The sequence below is a fragment of the Chiloscyllium plagiosum genome, unplaced genomic scaffold, assembly GCF_037043375.1.
Source record: "Chiloscyllium plagiosum isolate Xiang-an unplaced genomic scaffold, Cpla_swu_hap1 HiC_scaffold_35, whole genome shotgun sequence".
In the NCBI taxonomy this organism is placed as follows: domain Eukaryota; kingdom Metazoa; phylum Chordata; class Chondrichthyes; order Orectolobiformes; family Hemiscylliidae; genus Chiloscyllium; species Chiloscyllium plagiosum.
Genome location: NW_028270173.1, coordinates 52,077,741 through 52,096,396, shown reverse-complemented (window position 1 = coordinate 52,096,396; position 18,656 = coordinate 52,077,741). Strand labels below are relative to the sequence as shown.

Sequence of the window (18,656 nt, the reverse complement as noted above, 5' to 3'; positions counted from 1 at the left end):
GGTCAGTATCATCACTGCTAACCCTGGGCTGGCTGGGAATCCCATGGACACTGGTGTTCTTCCTGGTACTGAGTCTAATTCAGGACACAGTCACAGGGGAGACACTCAGACCCTGGGGGAGGGGAGTGTGGAAGGGGGGAGTGCAGAGAGAGAAACACCCAGATTCACCCCCAGGGTCAAGGAAGCAACTGATGGGATTTATAAAACATTAAACAGTCTGGAAAAGGGAAATCTGAGATTGGTTTTAAACTAAACCGAGAGATTCAGAACAGGAGGACACAGTTACAGTGAGAGAGATTCTTCACCCAGTCAGTGATCAATGAGCTAAACCTGACAGAGAGTTTAATGTGAGGGAACATGGAGTGGATTAATTACAGAGAGTCAGGTTGGCCTGTGGGCTATTGTGAAAAGGAGTTTTACAGAGTTATTTGCATCATATAATCACAGAGAATCTGGTATGGGGTTTGGTGGGAAGAGTCGGCTAGAGAGAGCAAACTGTGGGGGTGAGGGGTGGGGGGGGGATTGATGGTGAGAGTCAGGTACAGAGAACTCAGTCTGGGGGGGGGATGAGGGGGGATTGATAGTGAGAGTCAGGTACAGAGAACCCAGTGTGGGTGGGGGGGGCTGGGGGGTGGGGGGGGGAGGGATTGATGGTGAGAGTCAGGTACAGGGAACCCAGTGGGGGCCGGGTGGTTACAGCCCATTCACTGCACTCTGCTCCTACCAATAATCATCTTGTGAGAACACATTTCCCCATTAAACCTCATGGCACACCCCCAAGCCCCTCCCCTCCTGTGGGATGTGAACAGGTCGAGCAGATGAAGACTGTGTGTCCATGAGGTACTGTGGGTCATCAACACCAGCAGAACTGCCATCCAATACAAACTGTAACCTCATGGCTCAACCCAACCCCCAGTCTCTCATTACCACCAAGCCAGGGTTTGAAAGGCACTGTTTAAGGATCTTTGATGAATTTCTGTAGATAGCAAACACTGCTGTAACTGAGTGTCAGTGGTGGAGGGACTGGATGTTGGTGGATACAGTGCCAATCAGTTGGGTTGCTAAGTCCTGGATGGTATCAAGCTTCTACAGTGTTGAGATGGCTGTACTCATCCAGGCAAGCAGGGAGTATTCCATCACACTCCTGACCTGTGTCTTGTAGTTGGTGGACAGGCTTTGGGAAATCAGGAGATGAATTATTTGCTGCAGTATCTCTAGCCTCTGACCTGCTCTTGTAGACACTGCATTTATGTGGTGAGGCCTGTTGAGTGTCTGATCAATGATATCTCACAGGCTGTTGACAGTGGAGGGATTCAGTGATGGTAACACCATTGAATGCCAAGGGGTGGTGGTGAGATTGTCTCTTATTGGTGATGGTTATAACTTGGCATTTGTGTGGCGCAAATGTTACTTGCCACTTGTCAGCCCAAGCCTGGATATTGTCCAGACCTTGTTGCATTTGAACATGGATTGCTTCAGTGTCTGAGGAGTTGCAAATAGTGCTGAACATTGTGCAATCACTGGCAAGCATCCCCATTTCTGACCTTATGACGGTTGAGCCTCGGACATTACCCTGAGGGACTCCTGCAGAGCTTTCCTGGAGCTGAGATGACTGACCTCCAACAACCAAGACCACCTTCCTATGTGTCAGGTATGACTCTATCCATTGGAGAGTTTTCCCCCAATACCCATTGGTTCCAGTTCTGCTCGAGTTCCATGATGCCGCACTCGGTCGAATGCAGCCTTGATGTCAGGGGCTGTCACTCCCACCTCCCCTCTGGAATTCAGCTCTTTTGTCCATGTTCGAACCAAGGCTGTATTGAGGTCAGGAGCTGAGTGACCCTGGCAGAGCCCAAACTGGGCGTCACTGAGCAGGTTATTGCTGAGCAGGTGCTGCTTGATAGCACTGTTAATGACACCTTCCATCACTTTACTGATGATCGAGAGGAGACTGATGGGGCAGATTGGGTTTGTCCTGCTTTTTGTGTCTAAGATATACTTGGGCAATTTTCTACATTGTTGGGTAGATGCCAGTGTTGTAACTGGACTGGAACAGTTTGGATAGGGGAGTGGCAAGTTCTCGAGCACAAGCCTTCAGTACTATTGCCTGAATGTTGTCAGGGCCTGAAGCCTTTGCAGTACCCAGTGTCTTCAACTGTTTCTTGATATCACGTGGAGTGAATTGAATTGGCTGAAGACTGGTATCTGTAATGCTGGGGACCACTGGAGGAGGCTGAGATGACACTTCTGACTGAAGATTGCTGTGAAACCTTCAGGCCTATCTTTCACACTGGTGTAATGGGCTGTTTCATCAGTGAGAGTGGGAATATTTGTGGAGCCTCCAGTGAGTTGGCTGGATGTGGCAGGACTGCAGAGCTGAGATCGGATCCGTTGATTGTGGGATCGCTTAGCTCTGTCTATCACTTGCAGCTTATGTTATTTGACATGCAAGTCGTCCTGTTTGGTGGCTTCACCAGGTTGGCACCTCATCTTCAGGTATGTCTGGTGCTGCTCCTGGGATGCCCTCCTGCACTCCCCATTGAACCAGGGTTAATCCGCTGGCTTGGTGTTAATGGTTCAGTGGGGGTTATGCCAGGCCATGAGGTTACAGATTGTGCTGGAGTATGGTTCTGCTGCTGTTGGTGGCCCACAGTGCCTCATGGATACCCAGGCTTGAGCTGCTAGATCTGATCCAAGTCTGTTCCATTTAGCACAGTGATAGTACCACACAATACGATGGAGGTTATTCCCAATGTGACAGTGGGACTTTGCCTCCACAAGGACAGTGCGATGGTCACTCTCACTGAGACTGTCATGGACATTTGTACCTGCAGCTGGCAGATTGGAAAGATGGAATCAAGTATGTTTTTCCCTCTTGTTGGTTCCCTCACGACCTGCTGCAGACCCAGTCTAGCAGTTATGTCCTTTAGTACAAGTCTGATGTTGGTCATCAAACCCACCACACACACACACACACACACATCCTCAGGGAATATCGATGGAATGGAAGCGATGTCCAGAATCTCCATCAGGTTCTGACACAATCTCCATTCCCTCACACTTATGTGTTCCCACTCTCTGGGAATGGACTTTCCCTGATTGTGTTGACGGGTATGGAGTTATCATCTGGGAATTGGATTTTACAATAGAGGCAGATGGATATGGTCTTAACTCCCCCAGTTCACATTGAATTGAAGCTCAGCATCTGCTGGTTCCAAGAGCCACAAGCTGCTGCTGTGTAAATGAATAGAATCGTTCTTGTAATATTAATAAAAATATCAAAATTAATAAGTCAATAAATAACTTTTAATGATGACAAATGACACATATTGGTGATTGTAGTTAAACAATGGTGATAAGTAGTGATAGATTTTAGTATTCAACAATAACTCAGATGTATAATATTTATATATTTATTTAAGAATTCGAATTTGTAAAACTGATATTTATGTGCAGAGGTTGACATAACAGTTGAAATTTGTTAACGCCAGATGCAAAATCAATTTCTTTCAATATAAAAACTGTCTCCAAGTTCCCTCAGAATGTTGCTTCATTTCAGGTCAATCAGTGACCCACTGAAGAGAGTGAGGATGAGAAAGTGTGAGGGAGGAACCATCTGTGAAGATCCCTCTGACGGTGACACTGCTCACATTTCTGAGACGGGATGGAAACACGACTTGAGAAGGTCCCACTTGAAGAATTAGGATCCAAACCTGGGATCTGGGATCCACTGCTCAATCTGTGGAAACACATTCCCAGAAAAATTGATCTCAGTCCTGAAGGAATTGAGTGTGAACAATGAGCTGTAATTCTGTGTGTCTGCTGTGATATGAAAAGATAGACAATGATGTCCATGTTCACACTGGAACAGGAGAATCCCGTTATTCTGCAATGAAGCTCCAGGAATGTCCTGCGGTGGGGCCCAGGAAACCCACAAGGTCAGGAATGGACAGATACGAGGCAAATACTTCAGGGTCAGGAGGGGAGGGGAGTTAGTCTGACAGGGTTTAACAGTGACTGGGAGGGGGTGACAGGGTCAGGAGGGGAGGGGAATTAGTCTGACAGGGTTTAACAGTGTCTGGGAGGGTGGGACAGGGTCAGGAGGGTAGGGGAATTTGTCTGGCAGGGTTTAAGAGTGTCTGGGAGGGTGGGCCAGGGTCAGGAGGGGAGGGGAATTAGTCTGACAGGGTTTAACAGTGTCTGGGAGGATGGGACAGCGTCAGGAGGGGAGGGGAATTAGTCTGACAGGGTTTAACAGTGTCTGGGAGGGTGGGTCAGGGTCAGGAGAGGAGGGGAATTAGTCTGACAGGGTTTAACAGTGACTGGGAGGGTGGGACAGGGTCAGGAGGGGAGGGGAATTAGTCTGACAGGAATTAACAGTGACTGGGAGGGTGGGACAGGGTCAGGAGGGGAGGGGAATTAGTCTGACAGGGTTTAACAGTGTTTGGGAGGGTGGGACAGGGTCAGGAGGGGAGGGGAATTAGTCTGACAGGGTTTAACAGTGTCTGGGAGGGTGGGTCAGGGTCAGGAGAGGAGGGGAATTAGTCTGACAGGGTTTAACAGTGACTGGGAGGGTGGGACAGGGTCAGGAGGGGAGAGGAATTAGTCTGACAGGGTTTAACAGTGTCTGGGAGGGTGGGACAGGGTCAGGAGGGGAGGGGAATTAGTCTGACAGGGTTAACAGTGACTGGGAGGGTGGGACAGGGTCAGGAGGGGAGGGGAATTAATCTGACAGGGTCAACAGTGCATAGGAGGGTGGGACAGGGTCAGGAGGGGAGGGGAATTAGTCTAACAGGGTTTAACAGTGACTGGGAGGGTGGGACAGGGTCAGGAGGGGAGGGGAATTAGTCTGACAGGGTTTAACAGTGTCCGGCAGGGAGGGACAGGGTCAGGAGGGTAGGGGAATGAGTCTGACAGGGTTTAACAGTGACTGGGAGGGAGGGACAGGGTCAGGATGGGAAGGGAATTAGTCTGACAGAGTTTAACAGTGTCTGGGAGGGTGGGACAGGGTCAGGAGGGGAGGGGATTTGTATGACAGGGTTTAACAGTGACTGGGAGGGTGGGACAGGGTCAGGAGGGGAGGGGAATTAGTCTGACAGGGTTTAACAGTGACTGGGAGGGTGGGTCAGGGTCAAGAGAGGAGGGGAATTAGTCTGACAGGGTTTAACAGTGTCTGGGAGGGTGGGTCAGGGTCAGGAGGGGAGGGGAATTAGTCTAACAGGGTTTAACAGTGACTGGGAGGGTGGGACAGGGTCAGGAGGGGAGGGGAATTAGTCTAACAGGGTTTAACAGTGACTGGGAGGGTGGGACAGGGTCAGGAGGGGAGGGGAATTAGTCTAACAGGGTTTAACAGTGACTGGGAGGGTGGGACAGGGTCAGGAGGGTAGGGGAATTAGTCTGACAGGGTTTAACAGTGTCCGGCAGGGAGGGACAGGGTCAGGAGGGTAGGGGAATTAGTCTTACAGGGTTTAACAGTGACTGGGAGGGAGGGACAGGGTCAGGATGGGAAGGGAATTAGTCTGACAGGATTTAACAGTGTCTGGGAGGGTGGGACAGGGTCAGGAGGGGAGGGGATTTGTCTGACAGGGTTTAACAGTGACTGGGAGGGTGGGTCAGGGTCAAGAGAGGTGGGGAATTAATCTGACAGGGTTTAACAGTGTCTGGGAGTGTGGGACAGGGTCAGGAGGGGAGGCGAACTAGTCTGACAGGGTTTAACAGTGTCTGGAAGAATGGGGCAGGGTCAGGAGGGGAGGGGAATTAGTCTGACAGGGTTTAACAGTGACTGGGAGGGTGGGACAGCATCAGGAGGGGAGGGGTATTAGTCTGACAGGGTTTAACAGTGACTGGAAGGGTGGGTCAGGGTCAGGAGGGGAGGGGAATTAGTCTGACAGGGTTTAACAGTGTCTGGGAGGGTGGGACAGGGTCAGGAGGGTAGGGGAATTTGTCTGGCAGGGTTTAAGAGTGTCTGGGAGGGTGGGACAGGGTCAGGAGGGTAGGGGAATTTGTCTGGCAGGGTTTAAGAGTGTCTGGGAGGGTGGGACAGGGTCAGGAGAGGAGGGGAATTAGTCTGACAGGGTATAACAGTGACTGGGAGGGTGGTTCAGGGTCAGGAGGGGAGGGGAATAAGTCTGACAGGGTTTAAGAGTGTCTGGGAGGGTGGGACAGGGTCAGGAGAGGAGGGAAATTAGTCTGACAGGGTATAACAGTGACTGGGAGGGTGGGTCAGGGTCAGGAGGGGAGGGGAATAAGTCTGACAGGGTTTAACAGTGTCTGGGAGGGTGGGACAGGGTCAGCAGGGGAGGGGAATTAGTCTGACAGGATTTAACAGTGACTGGGAGGGTGGGACAGGGTCAGGAGAGGAGGGGAATTAGTCTGACAGAGTTTAACAGTGTCTGGGAGGGTGGGTCAGGGTCAGCAGGGGAGGGGAATTAATCTGACAGAGTTTAACAGTGTCTGGGAGGGTGGGACAGGGTCAGGAGGGGAGGGGAATTAGTCTGACTGGGTTTAACAGTGTCTGGGAGGGTGGGTCAGTGTCAGGAGAGGAGGGGAATTAGTCTGACAGGGTTTAACAGTGACTGGGAGGGTGGGACAGGGTCAGGAGGGGGGGGGAATTAGTCTGACAGGATTTAACAGTGACTGGGAGGGTGGGACAGGGTCAGGAGGGGAGGGGAATTAGTCTGACAGGGTTTAACAGTGTCTGGGAGGGTGGGACAGGGTCAGGAGGGGAGGGGAATTAGTCTGACAGGGTTTAACAGTGTCTGGGAGGGTGGGTCAGGGTCAGGAGAGGAGGGGAATTAGTCTGACAGGGTTTAACAGTGACTGGGAGGGTGGGACAGGGTCAGGAGGGGAGGGAAATTAGTCTGACAGGGTTTAACAGTGTCTGGAAGAATGGGGCAGGGTCAGGAGGGGAGGGGAATTAGTCTGACAGGGTTTAACAGTGACTGCAAGGGTGGGACAGCATCAGGAGTGGAGGGGTATTAGTCTGACAGGGTTTAACAGTGTCTGGGAGGGTTGGACAGGATCAGGAGGGGAGGCGAATTAGTCTGACAGGGTTTAACAATGTCTGGGAGGGTGGGTCAGGGTCAGGAGGGGAGGGGTATTAGTCTGACAGGGTTTAACAATGTCTGGGAGGGTGGGTCAGGGTCAGGAGGGGAGGGGAATTAGTCTGACAGGGTTTAACAGTGTCTGGGAGGGTGGGACAGGGTCAGGAGGGTAGGGGAATTTGTCTGACAGGCTTTAACAGTGTCTGGGAGGGTGGGACAGGGTCAGGAGGGGAGGGGAATTAGTCTGACAGGGTATAACAGTAACTGGGAGGGTGTGTCAGGGTCAGGAGGGGAGGGGAATAAGTCTGACAGGGTTTAACAGTGTCTGGGAGGGTGGGTCAGGGTCAGGAGAGGAGGGGAATTAGTCTGACAGGGTTTAACAGTGTCTGGGAGGGTGGGACAGGGTCAGGAGGGGAGGGGAATTAGTCTGACAGGGTTAACAGTGACTGGGAGGCTGGGACAGGGTCAGGAGGGGAGGGGAATTAGTCTAACAGGGTTTAACAGTGACTGGGAGGCTGGGACAGGGTCAGGAGGGGAGGGGAATTAGTCTGACAGGGTTTAACAGTGTCTGGGAGGGAGGGACAGGGTCAGGTGGGTAGGGGAATTCGTCTGACAGGGTTTAACAGTGACTGGGAGGGCGGGACAGGGTCAGGAGGCGAGGGAAATTAGTCTGACAGGGTTTAACAGTGACTGGGAGGGAGGGACAGGGTCAGGATGGGAAGGGAATTAGTCTGACAGGGTTTAACAGTGTCTGGGAGGGTGGGACAGGGTCAGGAGGGGAGGGGATTTGTCTGACAGGGTTTAACAGTGACTGGGAGTGTGGGACAGGGTCAGGAGGGGAGGGGAATTAGTCTGACAGTGTTTAACAGTGATTGGGAGGTTGGGACAGGGTCAGGAGGGGAGGGGAGTTAGTCTGACAGGGTTTAACAGTGTTCTGGGAGAGTGGGACAGGGTCAGGAGGGGAGGGGGATTAGTCTGACAGGGTTTAACAGTGACTGGGAGGGGGTGACAGGGTCAGGAGGGGAGGGGAATTAGTCTGACAGGGTTTAACAGTGTCTGGGAGGGTGGGACAGGGTCAGGAGGGGAGGGGAATTAGTCTGACAGGGTTTAACAGTGTCTGGGAGGGTGGGTCAGGGTCAGGAGAGGAGGGGAATTAGTCTGACAGGGTTTAACAGTGACTGGGAGGGTGGGACAGGGTCAGGAGGGGAGGCGAATTAGTCTGACAGGGTTTAACAGTGTCTGGGAGGGTGGGACAGGGTCAGGAGGGGAGGGGAATTAGTCTGACAGGGTTTAACAGCGTCTGGAAGAATGGGGCAGGGTCAGGAGGGGAGGGGAATTAGTCTGACAGGGTTTAACAGTGACTGCGAGGGTGGGACAGCATCAGGAGGGGAGGGGTATTAGTCTGACAGGGTTTAACAGTGTCTGGGAGGGTTGGACAGGATCAGGAGGGGAGGCGAATTAGTCTGACAGGGTTTAACAATGTCTGGGTGGGTGGGTCAGGGTCAGGAGGGGAGGGGAATTAGTCTGACAGGGTTTAACTGTGTCTGGGAGGGTGGGACAGGGTCAGGAGGGTAGGGGAATTTGTCTGGCAGGGTTTAAGAGAGTCTGGGAGGGTGGGACAGGGTCAGGAGGGGAGGGGAATTAGTCTGACAGGGTATAACAGTAACTGGGAGGGTGTGTCAGGGTCAGGAGGGGAGGGGAATAAGTCTGACAGGGTTTAACAGTGTCTGGGAGGGTGGGTCAGGGTCAGGAGAGGAGGGGAATTAGTCTGACAGGGTTTAACAGTGTCTGGGAGGGTGGGACAGGGTCAGGAGGGGAGGGGAATTAGTCTGACAGGCTTTACCAGTGTCTGGGATGTTGGGACAGGGTCAGGAGGGGAGGGGAATTAGTCTGACAGGGTTAACAGTGACTGGGAGGGTGGGACAGGGTCAGGAGGGGAGGGGAATTAGTCTAACAGGGTTTAACAGTGACTGGGAGGCTGGGACAGGGTCAGGAGGGGAGGGGAATTAGTCTGACAGGGTTTAACAGTGTCTGGGAGGGAGGGACAGGGTCAGGTGGGTAGGGGAATTAGTCTGACAGGGTTTAACAGTGTCTGGGAGGGTGGGACAGGGTCAGGTGGGTAGTGGAATTAGTCTGACAGGATTTAACAGTGACTGGGAGGGAGGGACAGGGTCAGGAGGCGAGGGGAATTAGTCTGACAGGGTTTAACAGTGACTGGGAGGGAGGGACAGGGTCAGGATGGGAAGGGAATTAGTCTGACAGGGTTTAACAGTGTCTGGGAGGGTGGGACAGGGTCAGGAGGGGAGGGGATTTGTCTGACAGGGTTTAACAGTGACTGGGAGTGTGGGACAGGGTCAGGAGGGGAGGGGAATTAGTCTGACAGTGTTTAACAGTGACTGGGAGGTTGGGACAGGGTCAGGAGGGGAGGGGAGTTAGTCTGACAGGGTTTAACAGTGTTCTGGGAGAGTGGGACAGGGTCAGGAGGGGAGGGGGATTAGTCTGACAGGGTTTAACAGTGACTGGGAGGGGGTGACAGGGTCAGGAGTGGAGGGGAATTAGTCTGACAGGGTTTAACAGTGTCTGGGAGGGTGGGTCAGTGTCAGGAGGGGAGGGGGATGAGTCTGACATGGTTTCACAGTGTCTGGGAGGGTGGGACAGGGTCAGCAGGGGTGGGGAATTAGTCTGACAGGATTTAACAGTGCCTGGGAGGGTGGGACAGGGTCAGGAGGGGAGGGGAATTAGTCTGACAGGGTTTAACAGTGACTGGGAGGGTGGAACAGGGTCAGGAGGGGAGGGGTATTAGTCTGACAGGGTTTAACAGTGACTGGGAGGGTTGGACAGGGTCAGGAGGGTAGGGGAATTGGTCTGGCAGGGTTTAAGAGTGTCTGGGAGGGTGGGACAGGGTCAGGAGGGGAGGGGAATTAGTCTGACAGGGTATAACAGTAACTGGGAGGGTGTGTCAGGGTCAGGAGGGGAGGGGAATAAGTCTGACAGGGTTTAACAGTGTCTGGGAGGGTGGGTCAGGGTCAGGAGAGGAGGGGAATTAGTCTGACAGGGTTTAACAGTGTCTGGGAGGGTGGGACAGGGTCAGGAGGGGAGGGGAATTAGTCTGACAGGCTTTAACAGTGTCTGGGATGGTGGGACAGGGTCAGGAGGGGAGGGGAATTAGTCTGACAGGGTTAACAGTGACTGGGAGGGTGGGACAGGGTCAGGAGGGGAGTGGAATTAGTCTAACAGGGTTTAACAGTGACTGGGAGGCTGGGACAGGGTCAGGAGGGGAGGGGAATTAGTCTGACAGGGTTTAACAGTGTCTGGGAGGGTGGGACAGGGTCAGGTGGGTAGTGGAATTAGTCTGACAGGGTTTAACAGTGACTGGGAGGGAGGGACAGGGTCAGGAGGCGAGGGGAATTAGTCTGACAGGGTTTAACAGTGTCTGGGAGGGTGGGACAGGGTCAGGTGGGTAGTGGAATTAGTCTGACAGGGTTTAACAGTGACTGGGAGGGAGGGACAGGGTCAGGATGGGAAGGGAATTAGTCTGACAGGGTTTAACAGTGTCTGGGAGGGTGGGACAGGGTCAGGAGGGGAGGGGATTTGTCTGACAGGGTTTAACAGTGACTGGGAGTGTGGGACAGGGTCAGGAGGGGAGGGGAATTAGTCTGACAGTGTTTAACAGTGACTGGGAGGTTGGGACAGGGTCAGGAGGGGAGGGGAGTTAGTCTGACAGGGTTTAACAGTGTTCTGGGAGAGTGGGACAGGGTCAGGAGGGGAGGGGGATTAGTCTGACAGGGTTTAACAGTGACTGGGAGGGGGTGACAGGGTCAGGAGTGGAGGGGAATTAGTCTGACAGGGTTTAACAGTGTCTGGGAGGGTGGGTCAGTGTCAGGAGGGGAGGGGGATTAGTCTGACATGGTTTCACAGTGTCTGGGAGGGTGGGACAGGGTCAGCAGGGGTGGGGAATTAGTCTGATAGGATTTAACAGTGCCTGGGAGGGTGGGACAGGGTCAGGAGGGGAGGGGAATTAGTCTGACAGGGTTTAACAGTGACTGGGAGGGTGGAACAGGGTCAGGAGGGGAGGGGTATTAGTCTGACAGGGTTTAACAGTGACTGGGAGGGTTGGACAGGGTCAGGAGGGTAAGGGAATTAGTCTGACAGGGTTTAACAGTGTTCTGGGACGGTGGGACAGGGTCAGGAGGGGAGGGTGATTAGTCTGACAGGGTTTAACAGTATCTGGGTGGGTGGGACAGGGTCAGGAGGGGAGGGGAATTAGTCTGACAGGGTTTAACAGTGTCTGGGAGGGTGGGACAGGGTCAGGAGGGGAGGGGAATTAGTCTGACAGGGTTGAACAGTGTCTGGGAGGGTGGAACAGGGTCAGGAGGGATGCGAAAATGCTACAAATAAATCTAGAGAATATAAATCTGAATAAATTTCAGTCAGAGAAAAGTTGACATGTCACTTACTGAATCATGAAGAAGCTGCACCAGAGATATCAGAAGCTGAGAAAATAAAAACAGAATGTGAGAAGTTATATCAAATATAAAATGAGACAGTGTGAGATATTCTCCATCACTCACTGGACCCAGGATTTAATCGCCCTCAGCACTAACTAACCAGACTCTCCGAGCACCCCCCAGTGGGAATTAAGGGTGAGTGAGTGGAGGGAGGGGCAGTGGGGGAAGAGAATGGAGGGTGACAATTCGAAGGAGAGACACTGGGGACATGGAGTAGAGAAACAGGACGATAAGAGAGTGTTGGCTGAGAAACAGCATTGTGAGGAGATGGACCCATCACCCTGAGCAACACCCTGGCAAATATAACTCTACACTCTAATAGGGGCAGCACGGTGGCTCAGTGGTTAGCACTGTTGCCTCACAGCACCAGGGACCCGGGTACAATTCCCACTTCGGATGACTTGCGAACTTTGCACATACTCCCTGTGTCTGTGTGGGTTTCCTCCGGGTGCTCCGGTTTCCTCCCACAATCCAAAGGTGTGCAGGTCAGGTGAATTGGCCATGTTACATTGCCCATAGTGTTAGGTGTGTTAGTCAGGGGTAAATATAGGGTAGGGGAATGGGTCTGGGCAGGTTACTCTTTGGAGGGTCTGTGTGGACTTGTTGGGCTGAAGGGTCTGTTTCCACACTGTAGGGAATCTACTCTACACCTCCCATTACCTTATCCATCATTCCCAACACTCTGTCCCCTCGGTCACTTACTGGGAGCTGTTGTGTAAGTCCCATTTGGTGAACCTGCAGAAACAAAATAAATGTCCATTAGGATGGGGAATAATCCATTCTCAGAGAGTGAGAACACAACAAGTGAGGGGATGGAGATTGATGTGGGGGTGTTGGTATTGGACTCGTGTGAACACAGTCAGAAATCACACACGGCCCCAAGTTACAGTCCATCAGGTTTGTTTGAAATCACAAGCTTTCTGAGCGTAGCCCCTTCCTCAGGTGAAGTGAGAGAGAATCTCACAGACACCGAATTTATCAGCAGGGAGATCAATGGGCAGAGAGATCAAAAGATCATCCAAATGGGGTGAGTGGAGTCTCTGCAGGTGATCACAAATGTCAGATGGTGGGAGGAAAGTGTCAACAGCTGGATAACAAGAGAAGGGATGATCCAGAATCCCATTAAATGGGGCAGAGAGATCATTCCAAAACATTAAAAATACGGTGGGACTGGAGACAAACCAAATGCCTGGAATAACATGATCGGTATCAGAGTCACACGCCCAGGGTCAAACCAAAGTAATAAGTCATCCAAAACTGTACAAACTCATTAAGGGAGAGAGATCTTCAAAATTTATCAAGGTGATGGTGCCCAAACAAGGCAGGAAGGAAGGTTTTACAGGGATTGTGTCAGAAATCCTCATTCCCACACTCCCGTCCATCCTTACACTTAATGGAGATGCAGAAAATCCCTTCCATTCCATTAATATTCAGTCAGTGAGGATCTGATTAGGTGCAGTGGGTTTAATGATAAATATTAGACCTGGTCCAAAGGAAGATCAGACAGGGAACGAGACGTGTTTATACGTGTGGATCTGTGTGTGGGAATTCAATCAGTTCCATTCCCCACAGTGCCCTGTACTCCCAGTACTGGAGATCCCCCCACACTCACTCTGTCCCCTCAGTTCTACATTCCCCTCTCTCTGATTCTTACCTCTCCGTGACCATTTCCAGATGATTATTCCGACTATCCCGACAATAACAGCCAATAGAATGACCATTGATGCAATGAGACTTCCAAGTTGGGAATGCAGCCAATTGCTTTTCAGATTTTCTGAAACACATTGGAAATATATCAGGATTCTCTCTGTTCCTGGATTTATTTCTAACCCTGTGTTAATTGGGAACAATTATAACTGCTCCGAGCTGTTGGGAATTGTTGGGATTGGCTGAAATGCAGGTTTGACCCTCTCCCGATTTCACTCTCCAGTGAAGTCACCAAGGATCCCATTGATAGGGGTATAAACATCGTGTTGTACCTGTCCTGGGGGTTACCTCCCCAGACAGTTCAGTTCCCATTCTCCCCAGTATCTCTGTGTCCTGTCCTTACTAGTGCTGGTGGGGTAGATCGGCCTTGGGTGAGGTGAAGGAGTGAGTGAATGGTTGGAGGGGTGTAGTTAGGTACCCAGAAAGGCACTTCCTCAGTGGTTGGGCAAGGGGCAGTTTGGGAACTCACTGGTGAGTGTTGGGGATGTTGAGTACCAATGGAATGGGGTTTGGGTGCCACAGTGGGCTGGTGAGGGGGCCTTGTTAGGGATCCAGTTGTGGAGTTCTGTGTTGTGTCCCAGTTATCTGTCCAGGGTGATGCACTGCGAGTCTGACAGACGTCTGGAGGCGGTGAGCTGGTGTTGGTGCTGGGGAGAGGTCAAGTGTTGGTTGCAGAATGTCAGGTTATGTATTTTGAGGGGATGGAGTCAAAGAGTTAAAGAGTCACACAACAAGTGTGTATGTTCAGTCCAACTTGCCCACGCTGACCAGATATCCTTGTCAGTGTGTGAATGGTGGGATCAGCAGTACGTTTGGAGATGGTCGGCTTTCCAGCTCTCTGGTGTTAGGGACCAAACCAGGCCCCCTCAAAATATTTGAAGAAGTCTAGATCTGAACTGTTTCTTATTTTAAAGCTGAATGGGAAATGCAGTGTTCCAGATACAACGCAGGTGGTCAAATAACTCGACGTTAAGCAAAACATAATTTATTTAAACGCTGTCATTAAAATACAAACAAAAGAAAAAGAAATTTAGAATAACTTACAATTGAAAAATGCAACCGAATACGGTACCTATTACTAATTAACTGCAGCAATATTGTAACGTCCTATAAACATCTTGGAAAAAAGGTAATTTCAGACAAAGATTCTTACATGCAGTTCTCCAATCCAGGAGGAAATAATATCAAGAAATAAATGTAGAAAGTAGTAGCCAGGTGACACTCACTGAAGCTGCCAACTCTTTTGAGACCCCAAAGGCTTCTGTGGTAACTGAAAAAAACCAAACTGCGAAATCTGGATCTGTGAGAGCTGGCCACGCCCATTCAGACTGCTTCTATTGTTCCAACTTAAAAAACCCCAAGGCCTCACAACTGGCTTACCTCAGTCATCATCAGCGGCAGGTTTGTTGCCTCTGCCTTACAACCTCCCTTCAAAACAAAAACTAGGACACCAACAACCTTTTAAAGTGGCAGCATCATCACACTAGGAGTTAAAGAAGCTTCCAATCCCTAACCTCAGACCCTGAGATCTTTCCAGAGGGTTCCAGATGCGAGGTAATTGTCCATCGGAAGTTGAAACTTCCCAGACAAATCCCATGAGTGAGTCAGGAATTCTGAGGGGTCCAGTCCCTCCTCTCTCAGTCTCTGACTGTCTGGCTGCTGGACAATCTGGGCCCATGTCTGGTGCTGAAGCCTGGAATACAAGAGAATCTTCTTGTAATTCTAGTGAGATTATTCCAGAGGGAAATCAACGAATACTTCACCAATAACAGGGTTGTGGGAATCTGGAATCCCCAAAAGGCTCTGGAAGCTTGGGATTCAGAGGCCCTTTCATACTTAGAATTGAAATCTTTAACTCAGTGAGACCAACATGACATATCAACACAGAGAACAAGGTGGGTAGTTGCAAACAAGGAAGTGAAAAAGTGTCCTCTAAATGGTTCCATCTGTCACATGTACACACACACACACACACAGATACACACACACACAGACACACACACAGACACACACACAGACACACACACACACAGACACACACACACAGACACACACACACACACACACACACAGACACAGACACACAGACACAGAACACACACACACACACACACACCAGTCCCTTACCCCACTGATAGAGCTGGGCCTCTGCCAGGCTGCTGTGTTCAATGTGACAGGAGTATTGATCCTCATCCCCAGCATTGATCTCAATCTCTTTCTGGATCTGATGGGTCCCATCGTGGTTCGGTCGAACCCCCGAGGATTGGGTCTCAGACATGACCTCTCCATTCCTTAGCCAGGTCATCTCGATGTCTACAGGATAAAACCCAGTGACCAGGCAGGAGAGAGTGAGCGGCTTGTCCTGACCATTGGGCTCCCTCCTGGAGATGAACACTTCAGGCTGAACTGTGATGGGAAAGGGTGAAACCACAAACAATAGACAGACACTGAATGGAATGGGAGAGCGGTTTCACAGATCAGTGAGGTTAGATCGGAACATGGAACAAAACTGAAATACATACCTTTCCTTGTGAAATATTCCTTTCCAGCTTTCAGGTATGTGTTCAAATTTTCAATATATGCATCTTCCAGGTGTCTTTTCCAGTAGTTGTTCCAGGAATCATCAGAATCCCATTTCTCTTTAGTCATCACTGCAATGGGATTGGATGCGATCCATCTCATTCTGTCTGGGTCTAAACTGATAAAGTCCTTTCCATCAAATCCAAATCTCATCGATCTCTTAATGCTGCCGTCATCACTGACCTCAACAGTAGTTATCCGTTGAAAAATGTGAATTCCTGTTGGTGATCAAACAGTCATAGATAATTAATCATTAATAACCAGAGGAACAATCTGATCAAAGGGGAAGGGGGATCCTGTATCAGGGCCAGGGAGAGGGGGGTTACACACGGTGCTAATCTCCAGGGCCCCAGACTCGGGCAGCACTGACCCTTTCTCCAGTGGTTGCCTCACCCCTCAACCTGGAGCAGATAGGGAATGGGCTCTCCGATCCGGGTCAGAATTCCAGCGCTCACATTCCCACTGTCCTGGAACGACAGGCCCAGTCCTTCTGGTCATTTGTTTCAATCACAGGCTGCATTCTGGGGGATGTAGTCCATGTCTGTCTGTGACCACTCTGTCAGCCTCCCACAGGCTCTGGCCCACGATCGGACTCTGTGTGTTATTTACAAGGACCCTCTCCCTGCGTGGGACTCTTCCCCTGAGCCTGGCGGAATGGAGATGAAGGTAACTCTCTTTAAGTTACTCACTACCTGTGTCCACTGCTTTCTGTCAGTTTTATAAATGATTTGGATGAGCATATAGGAGGGAATGGTTCGTAATGGTTCGTTTACAGATGACACCAAAACAGGAAATGTAGTGGGCAGTGAGGAAGGTTATCTTAGAGTACAATGGGACCTTGATCAGATGGGCTGAGGAGTGGCAGATGGAGATTAATTTTGAGAAATATGAGATGTTGCATTTTGTGTAAATCATAGCAGCATTTACACAGTTAATGGTAGGGTGCTGGGGAGTGTTGCCAAACAAACAGACCTTGGGGTGTAGAGTCATAGTTCCTGAAGGTGGAGTTACAGACTGACAGGATAGTGAAGAAGGTGTTTGGTCTCCTTGCCTTTATGGGTCAGTGGATTGAGTACAGGAGTTGGGATATCATGTTGCAGCTGTACAGGACATTGATTCAGCCACTTTCCGAATGCTGTATTAAATTCTGTACTTCCTGCAATAGGAAATGTGAAAGGGTTCAGAAAAGATTTAGAAGGTTTGGAGCTATAGTGAGAGACTGAATAGGCTGGGGCTATTTTCCCTGAAGTTTATAAAAACACGAGGGGCATAAATAAGGTGAATAGCCAAGTTTTTTTCCCCAGGGTCTGTTTCTGAGATGTGCAAATCTATGAATCTACCTTCTGTACAATTTCCTCTATTTATTGCAGTGTTTTTACATTTGTTCTTGTTGGTTAATCCATTCCTCACAAATTAAACAGAATGAGTTGGCTTCTTTTGGGCAGTTTCCCAGAATGCCCTACTCCAAGTCCCAGCTGTCCCAAAGGGGTCACAATATATCTGCACAACATGATTCAAAACTATCTCCAGATCATGAATGGACCGTGACAGTCAAATGTTCTCTTTAATGTCCCTCCGGTCCTCAATTCATTAGTTATCACACTGTTTGCTGATTGGCTCATAACTAAACATGAATAATATTAATGATCATCCCTTCAATTTCTTCATTTGTTAAAAATATTCCTTCATTACTAGATTTGTTTACTTTACAATTTGTTTTTTTCTGTTTTAATGACAACAGATAATATATTCCAGTACTATACTTGATTTGCTGTTATCAAACACATTTTCAGTTAATTCTAGTAACACAGGAATTCAGAGGGAGAGTGGGCAAGTCAGCCCTTTGAGTCCACTCCACCATTTAACATGATCATGGCGATCTTACCTACCTCCTCTCTCTCTATACCTATGACCTCTTGTTCGAGACTCTCCCACAAAGGGAACATCTGCTAGATATCAATCTTATCAATCCCCTTTAGCATTTTATATTCCTCAATCAATCTCCCTTCATTCCTCTGATTGTCAGTAAGTATAAGCCAAGCTATACAATTGCTTCTCGTACAATAACCCTTTCATCCCTGGAACCAGCCTGGTGAACCTCGTCTGAACTGCCTGCAATGTCACCACATCCTCCCTTAGGTAAGGAGACCACAACTGGACATCATTCTCCAGGTGTGGTCTCAGCAATGCCTTATATTATTGTAACAACACTTTTTTGCAATAAATGCCAGTATTCCATTTACCTTTCTTATTATATGCTGCACCTGCATATCCAATTTCTGCAATTCATGCCCAAAAACACACAAATCCCTCTGCACTGACACACTGTGAATCTGCTTCCCAGTGCAATAACAATTTGTCTTATTTTCCAGCCAAAATGAACAACCCCACACTTATCCACATTAACCTCCACCTGTCAGAGTCTGGCCCATTCTCCTAGCCAATATCCATTTGGAAACGTATTATCTCCTCATCATAGCCTGGTTTCCCACCAATCTCCATTGTGGGTAAAAACCTGGTCATCAGGTGTGAGGCACTGCCATTGCTGTTATACGTGGCACAGGTCTGGCCTATTCCCAAAACCTGTGCCGCTGCAGTCACCCGGGCCATCTTCCAGTTTATATGGAGGTCAAAGATGGACCGGGTCCAAAGGGACTCGCAGTACAAAGATCTGGGCAACAGGGGAAAAAATACACCCAATGCCACTCTCACTCTGATGGCCACCTTTGTGTGTGGCTGCATCAAGCTGTGCGTGGATCCCCGGTACGCAAACACCAAGTGTCACTACGTACTGAGGTTCTACCTGTCCCCGGTGTTG

General features: G+C 50.0%; 1 protein-coding gene and 1 long non-coding RNA gene across 2 annotated transcripts; both read right to left on the bottom strand.

Annotated features, from left to right (window-relative positions):
- Window positions 1-3,288: 3,288 nt before the first annotated feature.
- On the bottom strand, window positions 3,289-11,574 carry LOC148140867 (uncharacterized). Its single transcript, XR_015753097.1, has 2 exons — window positions 11,501-11,574; window positions 3,289-3,739 (listed from the first exon to the last, which is right to left on the bottom strand). It is a non-coding gene; the product is annotated as an uncharacterized LOC148140867 (long non-coding RNA).
- A 671-nt stretch (window positions 11,575-12,245) lies between these two features.
- On the bottom strand, window positions 12,246-16,051 carry LOC148140866 (class I histocompatibility antigen, F10 alpha chain-like). Its single transcript, XM_087979779.1, has 4 exons — window positions 15,781-16,051; window positions 15,386-15,664; window positions 13,206-13,325; window positions 12,246-12,286 (listed from the first exon to the last, which is right to left on the bottom strand). The coding sequence occupies exons 1-4, from the start codon at window positions 15,989-15,991 to the stop codon at window positions 12,246-12,248; spliced, it is 651 nt and encodes a 216-aa protein (XP_087835905.1). The 5' UTR covers window positions 15,992-16,051.
- Between the last annotated feature and the right edge of the window lie 2,605 nt (window positions 16,052-18,656).